This window comes from Gopherus evgoodei, chromosome 3 (assembly GCF_007399415.2).
Source record: "Gopherus evgoodei ecotype Sinaloan lineage chromosome 3, rGopEvg1_v1.p, whole genome shotgun sequence".
NCBI classification, from domain to species: Eukaryota; Metazoa; Chordata; order Testudines; family Testudinidae; genus Gopherus; species Gopherus evgoodei.
Genome location: NC_044324.1, coordinates 10981922 through 10999691, shown reverse-complemented (window position 1 = coordinate 10999691; position 17770 = coordinate 10981922). Strand labels below are relative to the sequence as shown.

The window sequence follows — 17770 nt, the reverse complement described above, 5'->3', positions numbered from 1 at the left end:
CTCCTCCGGGTAGTGAGCGCGGGGCAGGTCAGGCCAGCTCTCCTCCGGGTAGTGAGCCCGAGGCAGGTCAGGCCAGCGCTCCTCCGGTTAGTGGGCGTGGGGCAGGTCAGGCCAGCTCTCCTCCGGGTAGTGAGCCCGAGGCAGGTCAGGCCAGCGCTCCTCCGGGTAGTGAACCTGAAGCAGGTCAGGCCAGCGCTCCTCCGGGTAGTGAGCGCGGGGCAGGTCAGGCCAGCGCTCCTCCGGGTAGTGAGCGTGAGGCAGGTCAGGCCAGCGCTCCTCCGGGTAGTGAGCCCGAGGCAGGTCAGGCCAGCTCTCCTCCGGGTAGTGAGAACGAGGCAGGTCAGGCCAGCGCTCCTCCGGGTAGTGAGCGCGGGGCAGGTCAGGCCAGCGCTCCTCCGGGTAGTGAGCGCGCGGCAGGTCAGGCCAGCGCTCCTCCGGGTAGTGAGCACGAGGGAGGTCAGGCCAGCTCTCCTCCGGGTAGTGAGCACGAGGCAGGTCAGGCCAGCTCTCCTCCGGGTAGTGAGCGCGGGGCAGGTCAGGCCAGCGCTCCTCCGGGTAGTGAGCGCGGGGCAGGTCAGGCCAGCGCTCCTCCGGGTAGTGAGCGCAGGGCAGGTCAGGCCAGCGCTCCTCCGGGTAGTGAGCGCGCGGCAGGTCAGGCCAGCGCTCCTCCGGGTAGTGAGCGCGAGGCAGGTCAGGCCAGCTCTCCTCCGGGTAGTGAGCGCGGGGCAGGTCAGGCCAGCTCTCCTCCGGGTAGTGAGCGCGAGGCAGGTCAGGCCAGCGCTCCTCCGGGTAGTGAGCGCGGGGCAGGTCAGGCCAGCTCTCCTCCGGGTAGTGGGCGCAGGGCAGGTCAGGCCAGCGCTCCTCCGGGTAGTGAGCGTGGGGCAGGTCAGGCCAGCGCTCCTCCGGGTAGTGAGCCGAGGCAGGTCAGGCCAGCGCTCCTCCGGGTAGTGAGCCGAGGCAGGTCAGGCCAGCGCTCCTCCGGGTAGTGAGCGCGTGGCAGGTCAGGCCAGCGCTCCTCCGGGTAGTGAGCACGAGGCAGGTCAGGCCAGCGCTCCTCCGGGTAGTGAGCGCGTGGCAGGTCAGGCCAGCTCTCCTCCGGGTAGTGAGCGCGAGGCAGGTCAGGCCAGCGCTCCTCCGGGTAGTGAGCACGAGGCAGGTCAGGCCAGCTCTCCTCCGGGTAGTGAGCGCGGGGCAGGTCAGGCCAGCGCTCCTCCGGGTAGTGAGCACGAGGCAGGTCAGGCCAGCGCTCCTCCGGGTAGTGAGCACGAGGCAGGTCAGGCCAGCGCTCCTCCGGGTAGTGAGCGCGGGGCAGGTCAGGCCAGCGCTCCTCCGGGTAGTGAGCACGAGGCAGGTCAGGCCAGCGCTCCTCCGGGTAGTGAGCACAAGGCAGGTCAGGCCAGCTCTCCTCCGGGTAGTGAGCACGAGGCAGGTCAGGCCAGCGCTCCTCCGGGTAGTGAGCACGAGGCAGGTCAGGCCAGCGCTCCTCCGGGTAGTGAGCACGAGGCAGGTCAGGCCAGCTCTCCTCCGGGTAGTGACCGCGCGGCAGGTCAGGCCAGCTCTCCTCCGGGTAGTGAGCACGAGGCAGGTCAGGCCAGCGCTCCTCCGGGTAGTGAGCACGCGGCAGGTCAGGCCAGCGCTCCTCCGGGTAGTGAGCGCGGGGCAGGTCAGGCCAGCTCTCCTCCGGGTAGTGAGCCCGAGGCAGGTCAGGCCAGCTCTCCTCCGGGTAGTGAGCGCGGGGCAGGTCAGGCCAGCTCTCCTCCGGGTAGTGAGCGCGGGGCAGGTCAGGCCAGCGCTCCTCCGGGTAGTGAGCGCGGGGCAGGTCAGGCCAGCTCTCCTCCGGGTAGTGAGCCCGAGGCAGGTCAGGCCAGCTCTCCTCCGGGTAGTGAGCGCGGGGCAGGTCAGGCCAGCTCTCCTCCGGGTAGTGAGCCCGAGGCAGGTCAGGCCAGCGCTCCTCCGGGTAGTGAGCCCGAGGCAGGTCAGGCCAGCTCTCCTCCGGGTAGTGAGCGCGGGGCAGGTCAGGCCAGCGCTCCTCCGGGTAGTGAGCGCGGGGCACGTCAGGCCAGCTCTCCTCCGGGTAGTGAGCCCGAGGCAGCTCAGGCCAGCTCTCCTCCGGGTAGTGAGCGCAGGGCAGGTCAGGCCAGCGCTCCTCCGGGTAGTGAGCGCGAGGCAGGTCAGGCCAGCGCTCCTCCGGGTAGTGAGCGCAGGGCAGGTCAGGCCAGCGCTTCTCCGGGTAGTGAGCGCGAGGCAGGTCAGGCCAGATCTCCTCCGGGTAGTGAGCGCGAGGCAGGTCAGGCCAGCTCTCCTCCGGGTAGTTAGCGTGGGGCAGGTCAGGCCAGCGCTCCTCCGGGTAGTGAGCACGAGGCAGGTCAGGCCAGCTCTCCTCCGGGTAGTGAGCGCAGGGCAGGTCCGGCCAGCGCTCCTCCGGGTAGTGGGTGCGAGGCAGGTCAGGCCAGCGCTCCTCCGGGTAGTGAGTGCGAGGCAGGTCAGGCCAGCGCTCCTCCGGGTAGTGAGCGCGGGGCAGGTCAGGCCAGCTCTCCTCCGGGTAGTGAGCGCGGGGCAGGTCAGGCCAGCGCTCCTCCGGGTAGTGAGCGTGAGGCAGGTCAGTCCAGCTCTCCTCCGGGTAGTGAACGCGCGGCAGGTCAGGCCAGCTCTCCTCCGGGTAGTGAGCACGCGGCAGGTCAGGCCAGCGCTCCTCCGGGTAGTGAGCGCGGGGCAGGTCAGGCCAGCGCTCCTCCGGGTAGTGAGCACGAGGCAGGTCAGGCCAGCGCTCCTCCGGGTAGTGAGCGCAGGGCAGGTCAGGCCAGCGCTCCTCCGGGTAGTGGGCGCGAGGCAGGTCAGGCCAGCGCTCCTCCGGGTAGTGAGCGCAGGGCAGGTCAGGCCAGCGCTCCTCCGGGTAGTGAGCCCGAGGCAGGTCAGGCCAGCGCTCCTCCGGGTAGTGAGCCCGAGGCAGGTCAGGCCAGCGCTCCTCCGGGTAGTGAGCGCGGGGCAGGTCAGGCCAGCTCTCCTCCGGGTAGTGAGCCCGAGGCAGGTCCGGCCAGCCCTCCTCCGGGTAGTGGGCACAGGGCAGGTCATGCCAGCGCTCCTCCGGGTAGTGAGCACGAGGCAGGTCAGGCCAGCGCTCCTCCGGGTAGTGAGAACGAGGCAGGTCAGGCCAGCGCTCCTCCGGGTAGTGAGCGCGAGGCAGGTCAGGCCAGCGCTCCTCCGGTTAGTGGGCGTGGGGCAGGTCAGGCCAGCGCTCCTCCGGGTAGTGAGCCCGAGGCAGGTCAGGCCAGCTCTCTTCCGGGTAGTGAGCCCGAGGCAGGTCAGGCCAGCGCTCCTCCGGGTAGTGGGCGCAGGGCAGGTCAGGGCAGCGCTCCTCCGGGTAGTGAGCGCGGGGCAGGTCCGGCCAACGCTCCTCTGGGTAGTGGGCGCGGGGCAGGTCCGGCCAACGCTCCTCTGGGTAGTGAGCGCGGGGCAGGTCAGTCCAGCGCTCCTCCGGGTAGTGAGCGCAGGGCAGGTCAGGCCAGCGCTCCTCCGGGTAGTGAGCGCGGGGCAGGTCAGGCCAGCTCTCCTCCGGGTAGTGGGCGCGAGGCAGGTCAGGCCAGCTCTCCTCCGGGTAGTGGGCGCGAGGCAGGTCAGGCCAGCTCTCCTCCGGGTAGTGAGCGCGGGGCAGGTCCGGGCAGCGCTCCTCCGGGTAGTGGGCGCGGGGCAGGTCCGTCCAGCGCTCCTCCGGGTAGTGAGCCCGAGGCAGGTCCGGCCAGCGCTCCTCCGGGTAGTGGGCATGAGGCAGGTCAGGCCAGCGTTCCTCCGGGTAGCGAGCACGAGACAGGTCAGGGCAGCGCTCCTCCGGGTAGTGAGCACGAGGCAGGTCCGGCCAGCTCTCCTCTGGGTTGTGGGCGCGGGGCAGGTCCGGCCAGCGCTCCTCCGGGTAGTGAGCACGAGGCAGGTCCGGCCAGCGCTCCTCCGGGTAATGGGCGCGGGGCAGGTCCGGCCAACGCTCCTCCAGGTAGTGAGCATGGGGCAGGTCAGGTCAGGCCAGCGCTCCTCCGGGTAGTGAGCCCGAGGCAGGTCAAGTCAGGCCAGCGCTCCTCCGGGTAGTGAGCGCGGGGCAGGTCAGGTCAGCGCTCCTCCGGGTAGTGAGCGCGGGGCAGGTCAGGTCAGCTCTCCTCCGGGTAGTGAGCGCGGGGCAGGTCAGGCCAGCTCTCCTCCGGGTAGTGAGCGCGGGGCAGGGCAGGTCAGCTCTCCTCCGGGTAGTGAGCGCGGGGCAGGTCAGGTCAGCTGTCCTCCGGGTAGTGAGCGCGGGGCAGGTCCGGCCAGCTCTCCTCCGGGTAGTGAGCCCGAGGCAGGTCAGGCCAGCGCTCCTCCGGGTAGTGAGCACGCGGCAGGTCAGGCCAGCGCTCCTCCAGGTAGTGAGCGCGAGGCAGGTCAGGCCAGCGCTCCTCCGGGTAGTGAGCGTGGGGCAGGTCAGGCCAGCGCTCCTCCGGGTAGTGGGCGCGGGGCAAGTCAGGCCAGCGCTCCTCCGGGTAGTGGGCGCGAGGCAGGTCAGGTCAGCTCTCCTCCGGGTAGTGAGCGCGAGGCAGGTCAGGCCAGCGCTCCTCCGGGTAGTGAGCGTGGGGCAGGTCAGGCCAGCGCTCCTCCGGGTAGTGGGCGCGGGGCAAGTCAGGCCAGCGCTCCTCCGGGTAGTGGGCGCAGGGCAGGTCAGGCCAGCGCTCCTCCGGGTAGTGAGCGCGCGGCAGGTCGGGCCAGCGCTCCTCCGGGTAGTGGGCGCGGGGCAGGTCCGGCCAGCGCTCCTCCGGGTAGTGGGCGCGCGGTAGGTCAGGCCAGCTCTCCTCCGGGTAGTGAGCCCGAGGCAGGTCCGGCCAGCGCTCCTGTGGGTAGTGAGCGTGGGGCAGGTCCGGCCAGCTCTCCTCCGGGTAGTGAGCACGAGGCAGGTCAGGTCAGCGCTCCTCCGGGTAGTGAGCCCGAGGCAGGTCAGGCCAGCGCTCCTCCGGGTAGTGAGCGCGGGGCAGGTCAGGTCAGCTCTTCTCCGGGTAGTGAGCCCAAGGCAGGTCAGGTCAGCGCTCCTCCGGGTAGTGAGCCCAAGGCAGGTCAGGCCAGCTCTCCTCCGGGTAGTGAGCACGGGGCAGGCTGGGCCTGGCAGGAGCTTGGGCACCAGCGTCTGTCCTCTCCGACAGCCAGCGGCCAACTGAGCGCTGAGGCCGGGCTTTTATACTTCCTGTCCTGCCTCTTGACTTCCGGGTGGCGGGGACAGGCAGCTGTGACTCTGCCCACTGAGGCACCTGCTCTGGCTCTTCCCTCTCAGCCGCGGCGGGGAGCCAGGGCACCTCCCTACATCTCCCCTTCCTCCATCATCCCTCAAATCCCCACCGGGAACCCAGCAGAAGCCAAGGCTCCGGGCACAGAGTTCCCTGCTGAGAGCCCTGGTGGCAGCCTGGCTAGGAGCAGGGAGCCCAGGGCCGCTGATGTGGAGCTGGGAACCCAGACAGAGGCCCGGCTTGGAGCAGGGAGCCTTGGCAGCGGCCGGGCTAGGAGCAGGGAGCCAGGCGGCAGCCTGGTTCGGAGTGGGAAGCTGGGAGCCCAGACAGCAGCCCAGCTTGGTTCTGGGAGCCTGGCCAGCAGCCCAGCTAGGAACGGGGAACCAGAAGCCTCTAGCTGGAGGCCTCCTCCTGCCCCAGGGTGACAGTCAGAGCTAAGAGCCAGGCGTAGGGTTCACAGCAGGGTGTCTCCCAGCCTTTCTTGTCAAGCTGTGAAATTGACAAGAATGACAACCAACAGCCGGTGTAAGAAACACAGTGTCTACACAGACGCTGCATTGCCCTAACTACACCGACATAAGCCCTATGCCTCTTGTGGAGGTGGAGTTATGATGTCGGTGTAGTAGGGCACTTAGGCCTGGTATATGCTGGGGGAGGGGGGAATCGATCTAAGATACGCAACTTCAGCTATGAGAATGGCGTAGATGAAGTCGACGTATCTTAGATCGACTTAGAATCACTTACTTCGCATCCTCGCAGCGTGAGATTGACAGCCGCTGCTCCCACGTTGACTTTGCTTCCGCCTCTCACTGAACTGGAGTTCAGCAGTCGATAGGAGAGCAATCGGGGATTGATTTATCACTTCTACACTACATGTGATAAATCGATTCCCAATAGATCGATCGCTACCCGTCGATCTGGTGGGTAGTGTAGACGTATCCTTATATTAGCGGGACAAGGCTGTAGTGTAGACACTGACACAATTAGGTCTGTGTAAGCTGCCTAATGTCAACCTAACTCTGGAATATAGACCTGGCCGCAGACACAATATACCAGGCATGCTACTGGCACCCAGGGAGAATGCGGTACCAAATAACCTTAATAATTACAAATTTGCTGTAGGCCGCTTCATTGCAGGATAGCTGCTGTAAAGCTGCGGAGCCTGTTGAAGGGTACAGCTGTTGCTGCTATTTACGGTCTGTACTGCAGAAATACACCAGGCAGGATCCCTTTTGTGTTAGGCACTGTACAGACACATAGGAAAGCACAGCACAGTCTCTGCCCCCCAAAAGTTGACAATGTTCCTGCTGATGTATTGCCTGCCAGTGAAGGAAGACAATCATAGGCAGAGTTGGCAATTAAATTACCAAGGGAAACTGATTTTTCACAAGTCTTTGAGATATAGCCTCAAACTGCTCACTGTCTTGTGTCAGCATCTGTGTTCGCAGTGCACGGTGGGAGAGAAGATACCAAGAATCCATAGGAGAGTGTACGATGGTCTCATTGAAAAAAGAGTAGAGTCATGAAGGCCAGCCAGAGAATTCATTGCATTGAAGTGGCAATGGGCATAAAGGCAACCTAGTGCTGGCTGGAGATTTGTAGCATACACATGGCCAGAAGCCCTTGTGTAAATGCCTTTGTTTCCCAAACCAGGGTCTAATCTCAAACTACTATAAAAACTGACTTTATGTTGCACTTATGGGTGTGACAAAGCTCTAGTCATTCCAAGACATCATGGTTTCCATAGTAACTAATGCACTTGAAAGGGGAAAATGTTGAGGGGAACTTAAAAAAAAAGAAGACAAAGACCATAGTAAATGGCACAAACCAAACATGTGGGGGTTGTAAAGTTATAATGCCGTAAGTGTGTAATTACTCCCATTCTTTAGGTCATAAATCAGTGCTAGCTATGTAAAACTACAGTGGTCTGTGATGCATGTTGAAATTTGGTGATAATATTTACTGATTGGAGAAAGGTGCAAATCACTGATACACAGTGAGGATAGCCAGAGAGTTAATAAAATTTTGCACTTTACGTGTTCCAAGAACTTTATAAATAGTGGCTAATCTTCAGTGCCACTGTGAAATAGGTAAATATTATCCTCCTAGGAAATGAAGGCACAGTGGTTAAATGACTTGCCCAGAGTCACACAACAATTCAATGGCAAGGCCAGGGTTTGAAGAGGAATCCCTGGCCTCCAGTGCTGTACTTTGTCACTGCCCCTTGACAGCTAATGGCAATGAAAATGAAATGGGAAACAACTGTCTAAACATTTGACGAGGTATCTGGACAGGTGCATTTGGTAACACACTGCCTTTCACTTCTGACCTCTTCCCTTGCTCTTCTATTGGCATTATGAAATATAAAACACTTGAGTAGAATTATATTTTGAAAAACTTTGAACCAGCGAGTGCAGCTAACCTAAACAGTCAAAATTACTATGTCAGCCTTCTGTTCCTTTCGCGTGGTTATTTATTTGCCATTATTTCATCTAACTTAAGGCCATGTTTTGTAGCTCTTACCTATGCAAATTCCCTTTGAAATCTGAGAGAGTTTTACCTGAATAAATATTACAGGCTTTGGCTCTTAGATCACAAACCATTGGGATGGAAATAATGTCATCTTATTTGTTAGAGAGACAAGGTGGGTGAGGTAATATCTTTAATTGCAGTCATTCTCAACATTTTTTCATTTGTGGACGCCTAAAAAATTTGGAATGGACGTGCAGACCCCTTTGGAAATCTATTGTCAGCATATATAGTTGTATTCTGTTCTGCACGGGCAGTAGGCAAACCCCCTCTTATTCATTAGTCAAGTACTCTACAAATCTTTTTAGGGTTCTTTAGGAAGGAGAGCTGCCATCAAGTCAACTTCCATAAACAGCCAGATGAGTGACAGCAGTTCTAGAAATATAAGATGCATATTGAGCAGTCCCCTAATGTGAAGCCAACATCTGAAAGGCTCTCTGGAATGATCACTTCCATTTCCCATCCAAACTGTCCTGGAGAGAGATTAGATTCAAGAGGCATGGTGGAAGTTTTGTCTGGGATGCTACTACCACTGTACCTACCATGTGTGCTGCCAGCTCTTTGAATGTCAGCGAGTAGCCTAAAATGCCCTTTGGCCAGTCTGACTATTGGAGACTGGATGGCAGGATATTTCCAAACAAATTCACTATTTTTTGTTTCCTTTTTATTTTATTATTAACATACATAAACTTTCTAGACAAGTATTAACAAATGTTATTAATCTGTATTTAAAGAACCATTTGTATTTGGTCAACCTCTTATTATCTGTGTATTTTGTTCCGTTTCTAAGAATGATAACCATACATGATCAAAATCCATTTGATCCTGATATGTGTGTCATTTTTTTCATTATGCCTGCACCTCGTGTGTGCGAGCTGGGAATTGTTTGAATAGCTGTGTCTATCAGGGCCACACATGCACCCAGGGCCTCTTTGTGCTCACACAAGGGCATAAAGAGCAAGGTGGTCATGGCCTTCCCTTAGTCCTCATGTACTGTCCTGTGGCAGTGAGACTGACCCTGGACTCTCCAACCCACTATGGCTTATGTGTAAGGTTTGAACTGGGCTGTGACAAAGTACGTTTCACCTGTTTGAATTCTAATTCATCATTTAAAAAAAAAGAAAAAGAAATAGAGATGACAAGGACTGGTCAGCAGGGCAAAGTCGCACAAACATTAAAAATGGCAGACTCAAGCCAGGGTTTAAACCCTGTCCTTTGCACAGCAGTGTGATGCCTCTGTTAGATGGACGTAGCAGGTGTCGCTGCTGCCACAGGGAATCTCACATCCCCCCAAAATGCTCCATCTGCCATTCCTTCTCTTCCCGCACTGAGAAATGAAGGGGTATGAGGCTGAAATTGCACCTCTTGGCACAATCCGTGTGGCCTCAGACCCAGGGGAAGAAAAATCCTAACTGAAACCTAGGAGGCTCTCTTCAGTTGGTGCCCCAACAAGCAGGTAAAACCCCCGTTCCAGTGGGGACAAAAGACCAAAGAATGTGGCTAAGTCGGCACCAAGTCACTTGACACCAACAGGTTCCTCCTCTTTACTAAAGACATTCGTGCCAACTTCTTTCGCACCAGTCCCAGGACAGAGCACTGTGTCAGATATGGAACAATGCTGCAAACACAACTCCACGCAGACATCACATTTGCCATGGAAGGAGGACTCTATCCAAGGACAGGCCATTGAGGCCATCCACTTCTAGACAGTGGCAGGATGATGATGATGATGATGAAAAAAGCAGAAGAGACTTTGGCATCAAGAGCCCTTCCAGAACTGATGGCACTCCTTGTGCCAAGGCTCATCTCCGAGAATCCACCTTCACCTTTCCTCCTGGCACTGATGCTGGTACTGACTTGGGCACAGCACAGGCATCATCATGGGTTCACCTCCCTCTCTCTGGGCCACTCTTTCTCTCCTGATTCCAGGAGACTGGAATGACACCCTAGATGGTAACTGAAAGGTGCCCAGCACCAAGGCCTCTGACCAGAATGGCAGTAGATGGGCCACCACAACCTGGCCAATACCAGTCTGATCTACTGCCATCGCCCTATGTATTATATTGGGTCCTATCATATCTTCAGTCCCAGGGTCAAGTCCCATCACATGTCCCCATGAGGAGGAAGAGATCCTGGTCCTCCTTGGCATTAGTACCGAGGACCTCCTCTCCAATATCGGAAGAGCAGCTGGGTAAGATGGCAGAATTGGCCCAGGAGATGCTCCAACTTCCTTCCACTCAAAGCATCCCTCTTATGCCAACAAGACTATCTCTTTAGCACTCATCATGGATGATTTTCAGGTGTTTTGGGAACTCTTGTCCAGAATTGTGGAGAACTTGAATATCAAAACAACTATAATCGAAGAGAACATCCATAAACTGTTCAACATTTTTAATTCCTTGGCATGCATAAGAATTCCTGTACACATCAACAAGGTCTTGATAGACTTTAAAGACCACAGTGATGCACAGACAGAGAGAAGCAAGATCATCCCTTCTGTGTCAAGAGACTACTCATCTACAGGAGTGGTGTGTTCAACATTGGGGAAGTCTGATTGCCCTCCACTTGCCTGGGGTCCAGAAAAACTTAGCAGATCCATCTTAGCAGGAAGTACTCTTTCCTTCACAAATAGACCTTCAAAGATCCTATATCTTGGCAGAGGAGTAGACTAGATGACCCTTGTGTTCCCTTTTAAACCTATGGTTCTGTAGTTCTAAGAGACAGTCCATAAACAATTTTTTCAGAAATGGTGGGGTCCGACCATAGACCTTTTTGCAACCAATTTGAACAAGTAGTGTCACATATTTTCCTCCTGAGGAGAAAAGAGCCCAGGCTCCCTTTTGGATGAATTTGTGCTCCAGTGGAATATGTATCTATTGTATGCATTTCCTCCAATTCCCCTAATTCCCAGAGTCCTCAGAAAATAAGTTAGAACAAGGCCCAAGTAATTCTGATAGCACCAGTGTGGCACACCAATTTTGGGACTCAAAACTGAGTCATCTATCATTTGGACCATGCTTCCCACTCCCAGTTCTTCTATACATTATCTCACAGAGCCAAGGTCTCATTCTACATCCAGACCCATCGTCTCTGCATCTGACTTCATGGATGCCAGCTGGCTAACTTCATAAGACAGATGTTGCTTTGCACTGGTGCAGGACATTCTGATTCAGAGCAAGATATCTTGAGCGAGGCTCACATATAGAGCCAAGTTGAAATATTTTTCAATGAGGCCTGCTCATATCCCCTGTAGCCCTTGTAGACTCCCATCCCAGGCATTCTGGATTATTTGTTTCTCTGAAACTTTTGAGTCTTTCAGTCAGCTCCATTAGAGTTCATATAGTAGCAATATCTACCTACCATGCTCCCATTCAAGGTCACACAGTATTTTTACACCTAACTCTGACTAAATTTTTGAAGGGGTTGGTTTATGTGTTTCCACCAATTAAGGACATTCTTGCTTACCCCCGAGGAGCTTAGATGTAGTACTTCTGTCTTTGATGGAAACCTCATTTGAGCCTTTATATCATAGCATGTGCTTTGTCCTATATACTTTTGTTGGGAGAGTGAGTGAGATTCGGACATTAATGGCAGGACCACCTTAGACTTCCATCCTAAGTGCAGGACTCTGCACTTGTTCTTGTTGAACATCATCAGGTTTCTTTTGGCCCAATCCTATAATTTGTCTAGGTCCCTCTGTATCCTATCCCTACCCTCCAGCCTATCTACCACTTCTCCCAGTTTAGTGTCATCTGCAAACTTGCTGAGGGTGCAGTCCACGCCATCCTCCAGATCATTAATGAAGATATTGAAAAAAACTGTCCCCAGGACTGACCCCTGAGGCACTCTACTTGATACCGGCTGCCAACTAGACATGGAGCCATTGATCACTGCTGCAGACTAGGAAACAAGTGGCTAGGCAGCAGTTCTGCAGAAAAGGACCTAGGGGTTACAGTAGACGAGAAGCTGGATATGAGTCAACAGTGTGCCCTTGTTGCCAAGAAGGCTAACGGCATTTTGGGTTGTATAAGTAGGAGCACTGCCAGTAGATCAAGGGATGTGATCATTTCCCTCTATTCAGCATTGGTGATGCCTCATCTGGAGTAGCGTGTCCAGTTTTGGGCCCCACACTACAAGAAGGATGTGGAAAAATCGGAGAGTCCAGCGCAGGGCAACAAAAATGATTAGGGGGCTGGAGCACATGACTTATGAGGAGAGGCTGAGGGAACTGGGATTATTTAGTCTGCAGAAGAGAAGAATGAGGGGGGATTTGATAGCAGCCTTCAACTACCTGAAAGGGGATTCCAAAGAGGATGGATCTAGACTGTTCTCAGTGGTGGCAGATGATAGAACAAGGAGTAATGGTCTCAAGTTGCAGTGGGGGAGGTTTAGGTTGGATATTAGAATATTATTTCACTAGGAGGGTGGTGAAGCACTGGAATGGGTTTCCTAGGGAGGTGATGGAATCTCCTTCCTTAGAGGTTTTTAAGGTCAGGCTTGACAAAGCCCTGGATGGGATGATTTAGTTGGGGTTGGTCCTGCTTTGAACAGGGGGGGTTGGACTAGATGGCCTCCTGAGGTCTCTTCCAACCCTGATATTCCATTATTTTCTATGATTATACTACTTAACACAAGGACAGTTATTCTTTGACCTCGTGCAAAATTCCTACCCAAAGTAATTTCAAAAGTATACTTAATAGTGAAACATTATGTATTTACCAGTGTTTTTTCCCAAGGGGTCCCTCGTCTCCTGCAGATGCAAAACTCCATGCATTTGATGTACTGAGAGCCCTTTCCTCCTATCTCCATAGGACAAAATCTTTTTGCAAATCTCCCAGACTGTTTTGGCTGTTAGAGGCGTGTCTAGAGGGCAGGGTATTTCTGCTCATAGACTCTTGAAGTAGGTGTCAAACTGTATCAGTATTTCATATGAATTGAATAAATTAACTCCTTCTCAAATCAAAGTGAACTCTATAGATCAGGCAGGCTCCTTAACTTAACCAAAATCTGTTGGGTAGCTACTTGGAACGCAATACAAATTTTTACTAATCATTATTGCTTTGTAGCAACTCCAGATTTGACTCTCAGGCCATGTCTACATCTACAATTTTGCAGCGCTGGTTGTTACAGCTGTATTAGTACAGCTGTATAGGGCCAGCGCTGCAGAGTGGCCACACAGCAACCAGCGCTGCAAGTGGTGTTAGATGTGGCCACACTGCAGCGCTGTTGGGCGGCTTCAAGGGGGGTTCGGGGAACGCGAGAGCAAACCGGGAAAGGAGACCAGCTTCGCCGCGGTTTGCTCTCACGTTCCCCGAACCACCCTGCAAACCGCAGGGAAGGAGACCTGCTTGCTCGGGGGTTCGGGGAACGAGAGAGCAAACCGGGAAAGGAGACCAGCTTCGCCGCGGTTTGCTCTCGCGTTCCCCGAACCACCCTGCAAACCGCAGGGAAGGAGACCTGCTTGCTCGGGGGTTCGGGGAACGCGAGAGCAAACCGGGAAAGGAGACCAGCTTCGCCGCGGTTTGCTCTCGCGTTCGCCGAACCACCCTGCAAACCGCAGGGAAGGAGACCTGCTTGCTCGGGGGTTCGGGGAACGAGAGAGCAAACCGGGAAAGGAGACCAGCTTCGCCGCGGTTTGCTCTCGCGTTCCCCGAACCACCCTGCAAACCGCAGGGAAGGAGACCTGCTTGCTCGGGGGTTCGGGGAACGCGAGAGCAAACCGGGAAAGGAGACCAGCTTCGCCGCGGTTTGCTCTCGCGTTCGCCGAACCACCCTGCAAACCACAGGGAAGGAGACCTGCTTGCTCGGGGGTTCGGGGAACGAGAGAGCAAACCGGGAAAGGAGACCAGCTTCGCCGCGGTTTGCTCTCGCGTTCCCCGAACGACCCTGCAAAACGCAGGGAAGGAGACCTGCTTGCTCGGGGGTTCGGGGAACGAGAGAGCAAGCTGGGGAAGGAGACCAGCTTCGCCGCGGTTTGCTCTCGCGTTCCCCGAACCACCCTGCAAACCGTAGGGAAGGAGACCTGCTTGTTCGGGGAACGCGAGAGCAAACCGGGGAAGGAGACCAGCTTTGCCGCGGTTTGCTCTCGCGTTCCCGGAACCACCCAGCAAACCTCAGGGAAGGAGACCTGCTTGCTCGGGGTTCGGGGAACGCGAGAGCAAGCTGGGGAAGGAGACCAGTTTGATTACCAGAGGCTTCCTCAGGTATGCTGGGATACCTGCTTATTCCACGGAGGTCAAGAAAAGCGCTGGTAAGTGTCTATACTTGATTACCAGTGCTGGATCACCAGCGCTGGATCCTCTACACTCGAGACAAAACGGGAGTACGGCCAGCGCTGCAAACAGGGAGTTGCAGCGCTGGTGGTGCCCTGCAGATGTGTACACCTCCTAAGTTGCAGCGCTGTAACTCCCTCACCAGCGCTGCAACTTTCTGATGTAGACAAGCCCTCAGTTTAGCATGGCAGTCCTACAATCCTTATTTAAGTAGACCTTCTGGCACCCACTTCCTTAGAGAGACAACGGCTAGCCAATCATCTAGAGTGGGGTCTCTGTGGACATATAGAGGAAAAAATAAAAACGCTTACCTTACATTAACTGTGGTTCTGTAAGATGTTTTTTCCACAGGGATCCCATGACCCACTCTGCTTCCCCATGAATGTGGTGTGCTCCAGCTTTGGGATTCTTTATTGGTGAAGGAACTGAGTGACATTTGGATATGCTCCATCCTTTATGCACTCTGTTGAGGGGTACAAGACATGCAGGGATTGGTGTGGCCCCAATGGGTACTGTTTAGTAAAAAAGAATCAAATCTCATGGTGTTGGGGTGCATGCACCCTTAGAGTGAGATCTGTGTGGGGAAAATATCTTGAAGAGCCACATTTGCTGAAAGGTAAATAACCGTTTTTTAATTTGAAAGTTCTATTTATAATTTTCCTCAAATACTATAATGGTAGGACATTCCCACCAGATATGTAGAAAAGCTCCTAGTCCTCCACCTTCTCTACAGCATTTATGACTCTCTTTTTGATATATTTTCTTTAGCTTAAATGGAGTGAGGTACTAATGATGAAGTAGTTTGTAGTAATTTTCCTTAATGGTTACAAAATTAGGTGTGGCTTTGTCTTTACGCCAGTTATTTTTCCATTGTTCCAAAGAGATATTTGTTTTTAGATCCTTTTCCCTTTTTTCCGTAAAGGGAATCTTATCGTTTAGAGCTATCCTCTGAGGTGGTCTTTCCCATAATTAGTGTTTCTATCCTCAGTTAATGGTCTGCGGGAAACTTGAGGTACCTAAAAAGGAAATGCACTATTTTTTAATGGGCAGCTGTACTGGCATGGATTTTGCTGCCAAAGAAAATGAAACGGTTCTCCCCTTCCTTCGTTTGGATTTCTACCATGGATCTCATCTTTAAGGTCAAAGTCATGTGGTCCCCCATGTAAACTGAGTCCTGAAAAGAAACTGTGTTTATGGACTCTGGGGAAAGAGGTGCCCACATTTTCCTCACTTGTGAAGCGAACTGTCTCAAAATCTGAAGAGTTCTCTGCTCCATTTAATATTTATAGGGATAATGAGAATGACCAAGTTAAATTAGATAGTCTGATGTACGTGATATAAATCCTCATGCTTCAGATCATAAGCCCACACCATATGATAGTGGCTAGGGAGAATCTGTAGGCAGATTATTCTATAAATGCCCACTGTGGGGTTTCTTGCACTTACCTTTGAAGCGTCTGGTATTCTTCACTGTCAGGGAAAAAATACTGGACTAGATGATCATGTGGCTCTTTAATCCTTGTCTTGACTCTTCTTTGAACCCTCTACAGTTTATCAACAGCCTTCTTGAATTGTGGGCACCAGAACTAGTATTGACTTCTGTGAGCTTTGGATCTGGGAGGAATGTGAGGGCTACCATTCATATGTTCAGAATACTCATATCATGAATATTTGCGTAAAGTGCTTGAATTTTATTCTCTCCTTAAGTGCTTTGTACAAAATTGTTTACAGACATTGAACCAAAACATATAAAATTAAACAGTTTGGAAACTCAGTGTTGTATTTCCCTTTACAGGCTCAAGCAGCAAGCTCCCCACACTCCTCACCTACCCATGGAACCAGTCGCCCAATGCCAATGCCTGTCAGAGCCACTTCCGCTGGCTCTACCCCAACTCACGTACCTCAGGACTCACTTGCAGGAGTCGGGGGAGATGTGCAGGAAGCTTTTGCACAAGGTGAGCGTAGCACAAACCAAACCCTGCTATTGCCAGACACTGAAGTGATTGATTATTGCACAAATATAATACAGCAATTTTAATATGATAATTACTGATATTATTTCACTTGGACTATGCCAAAGCAGAATGGAAGTAGACTTTTAATCTACAGGATTAGGTGACACAAGTATTAACAAAAATAGTTGTGTGACCTAATCCTGGCCTCCCAATTTTTCAGCCACCATTTTGTGCACGTGAATAATTAGACACTTAAACATTATCCAGTTGCACCCACAAATCAGGTAAGTAAACTTCATGTCACAGTGCTGTGAATTGAGTGCAAAATGAGAGACCACTTACCAAACTTTGGCCCAGAGGATGCAGAGAGGAACAGAATGGTAGCCATCAGGAAAAAATAAACAGCACTCTCAACCAGAGTGTTCAGCTAATATTCACTTTGTAAGTTGATTATTAGGTTTAAAAAAAAAAGTTGAAATTTTGGACTGCAAATAAGTGAATGCTAAACTGAATGTAGCCATTAACAAGTATGTAAATCTCTGAACAGGCAAACACTCTGGTATAAACCTAAAAGTGTCAAAACACTGTGTGGCAAGGGGACGACAAGAGTAAAAACCAACCAAAAGATGAGAAATAAAAAAAGAAAGCAGTGGACAAAATTAAAAAGTGGACAATAACATATCCTCTCCCCAGAGAAACTGTACCACTTATTCCTAAAGGCGATGACAAGTCGTACCAATTCTTACCACAAGGGCACAAGTAGTTTTATGCACATCTAGTGCCATGTTGCTTGGTGGTCAGTGTAGCTACTAAGTGTCCGTGTCAAATGCATCAATTGTATGATTCAGTCTTCACCTCAAGACAGAGTCTGTGAACACTATGAAGATGGTGTCATGTTTGTTAGCTTTTCAAATGAAGATTGCCGAGACTATATTCTTCCTCACCTAGACTGGCTTCTGCCTGAGGGGGCTAAGAAAAAGGCAAAGGAAGTTACAGCAGAGGAGCAGTAAGTGGCTAAAAAGTCTCTTGTTCGAAACATAATACCTTTGGTACCACACTAACCCTTTGAGGAGAATGTACTGATTAAAGGGTTTATTCCCCATGATATCCAACAAAATCTGAGGTTCTGTTACTTGAAGACCAGAACCTCCTTGGTCAATACACAGATGAGACTTTGGCAGATGTCAGCCCTACAAACCTTGGGCCCCTGCAATTCACTTGTAAGAAGAATGTGTCGTTCCGATTCCAGCAGTAGGGATTAGCTCCTCATCCCTCTAAACACTTCCAGAAACAAAAGCAGAAGCAGGCATTCCCAGGGAGATATCGTGCCAAATACCAGAGGCATAGCGCTCCATCTGCTGCCATGGGTGGTCCAGTTGCTTCTTCTTCGCCTCTGCGGCAAGTTTGAGTACAGCTGAGAGTTCCCAACTGCTTTCTTTGGCAACTGGTTTCCTGTCCCCTTTGCAGATTGACTTGTTTCCAGGCAGCATGAAGTAGAACATAGTACAGTGGGTCCTACAAGGTATTCAGAATCTACAGTACAACAGCTCGGAGTCACCAGCGATGATGCCGCTATGGAATCAAGTAACTCACAGGCTCTGTCTGAAGTCCAAGAATGTTGCCAAAAAAGTTTCATTTAACTCAAAATTTTCACCAAACTTTTACATTATTTTTGCTAGCTTGTGCTGCTACTGGGTTCTTGCAAATGTATGTGCATAGGAAGGAAGCTTTTCCTTCGGCTCTTCACTGAGGTTCCACCGCGTTTTATCCCTTGCAGTTC

General features: G+C 53.2%; 1 protein-coding gene across 10 annotated transcripts in view; it reads left to right on the top strand.

Annotated features, from left to right (window-relative positions):
• Positions 1–17770, top strand: part of DTNB (dystrobrevin beta) — a 361761-nt gene that overhangs the window by 321349 nt on the left and 22642 nt on the right. For all 10 annotated transcript variants that reach the window (XM_030555069.1, XM_030555067.1, XM_030555064.1 and 7 more), the window contains one exon: positions 15831–15990. In XM_030555069.1, the coding sequence (XP_030410929.1) occupies positions 15831–15990 (160 nt within the window). The remainder of the gene's footprint in view (positions 1–15830; positions 15991–17770) is intronic.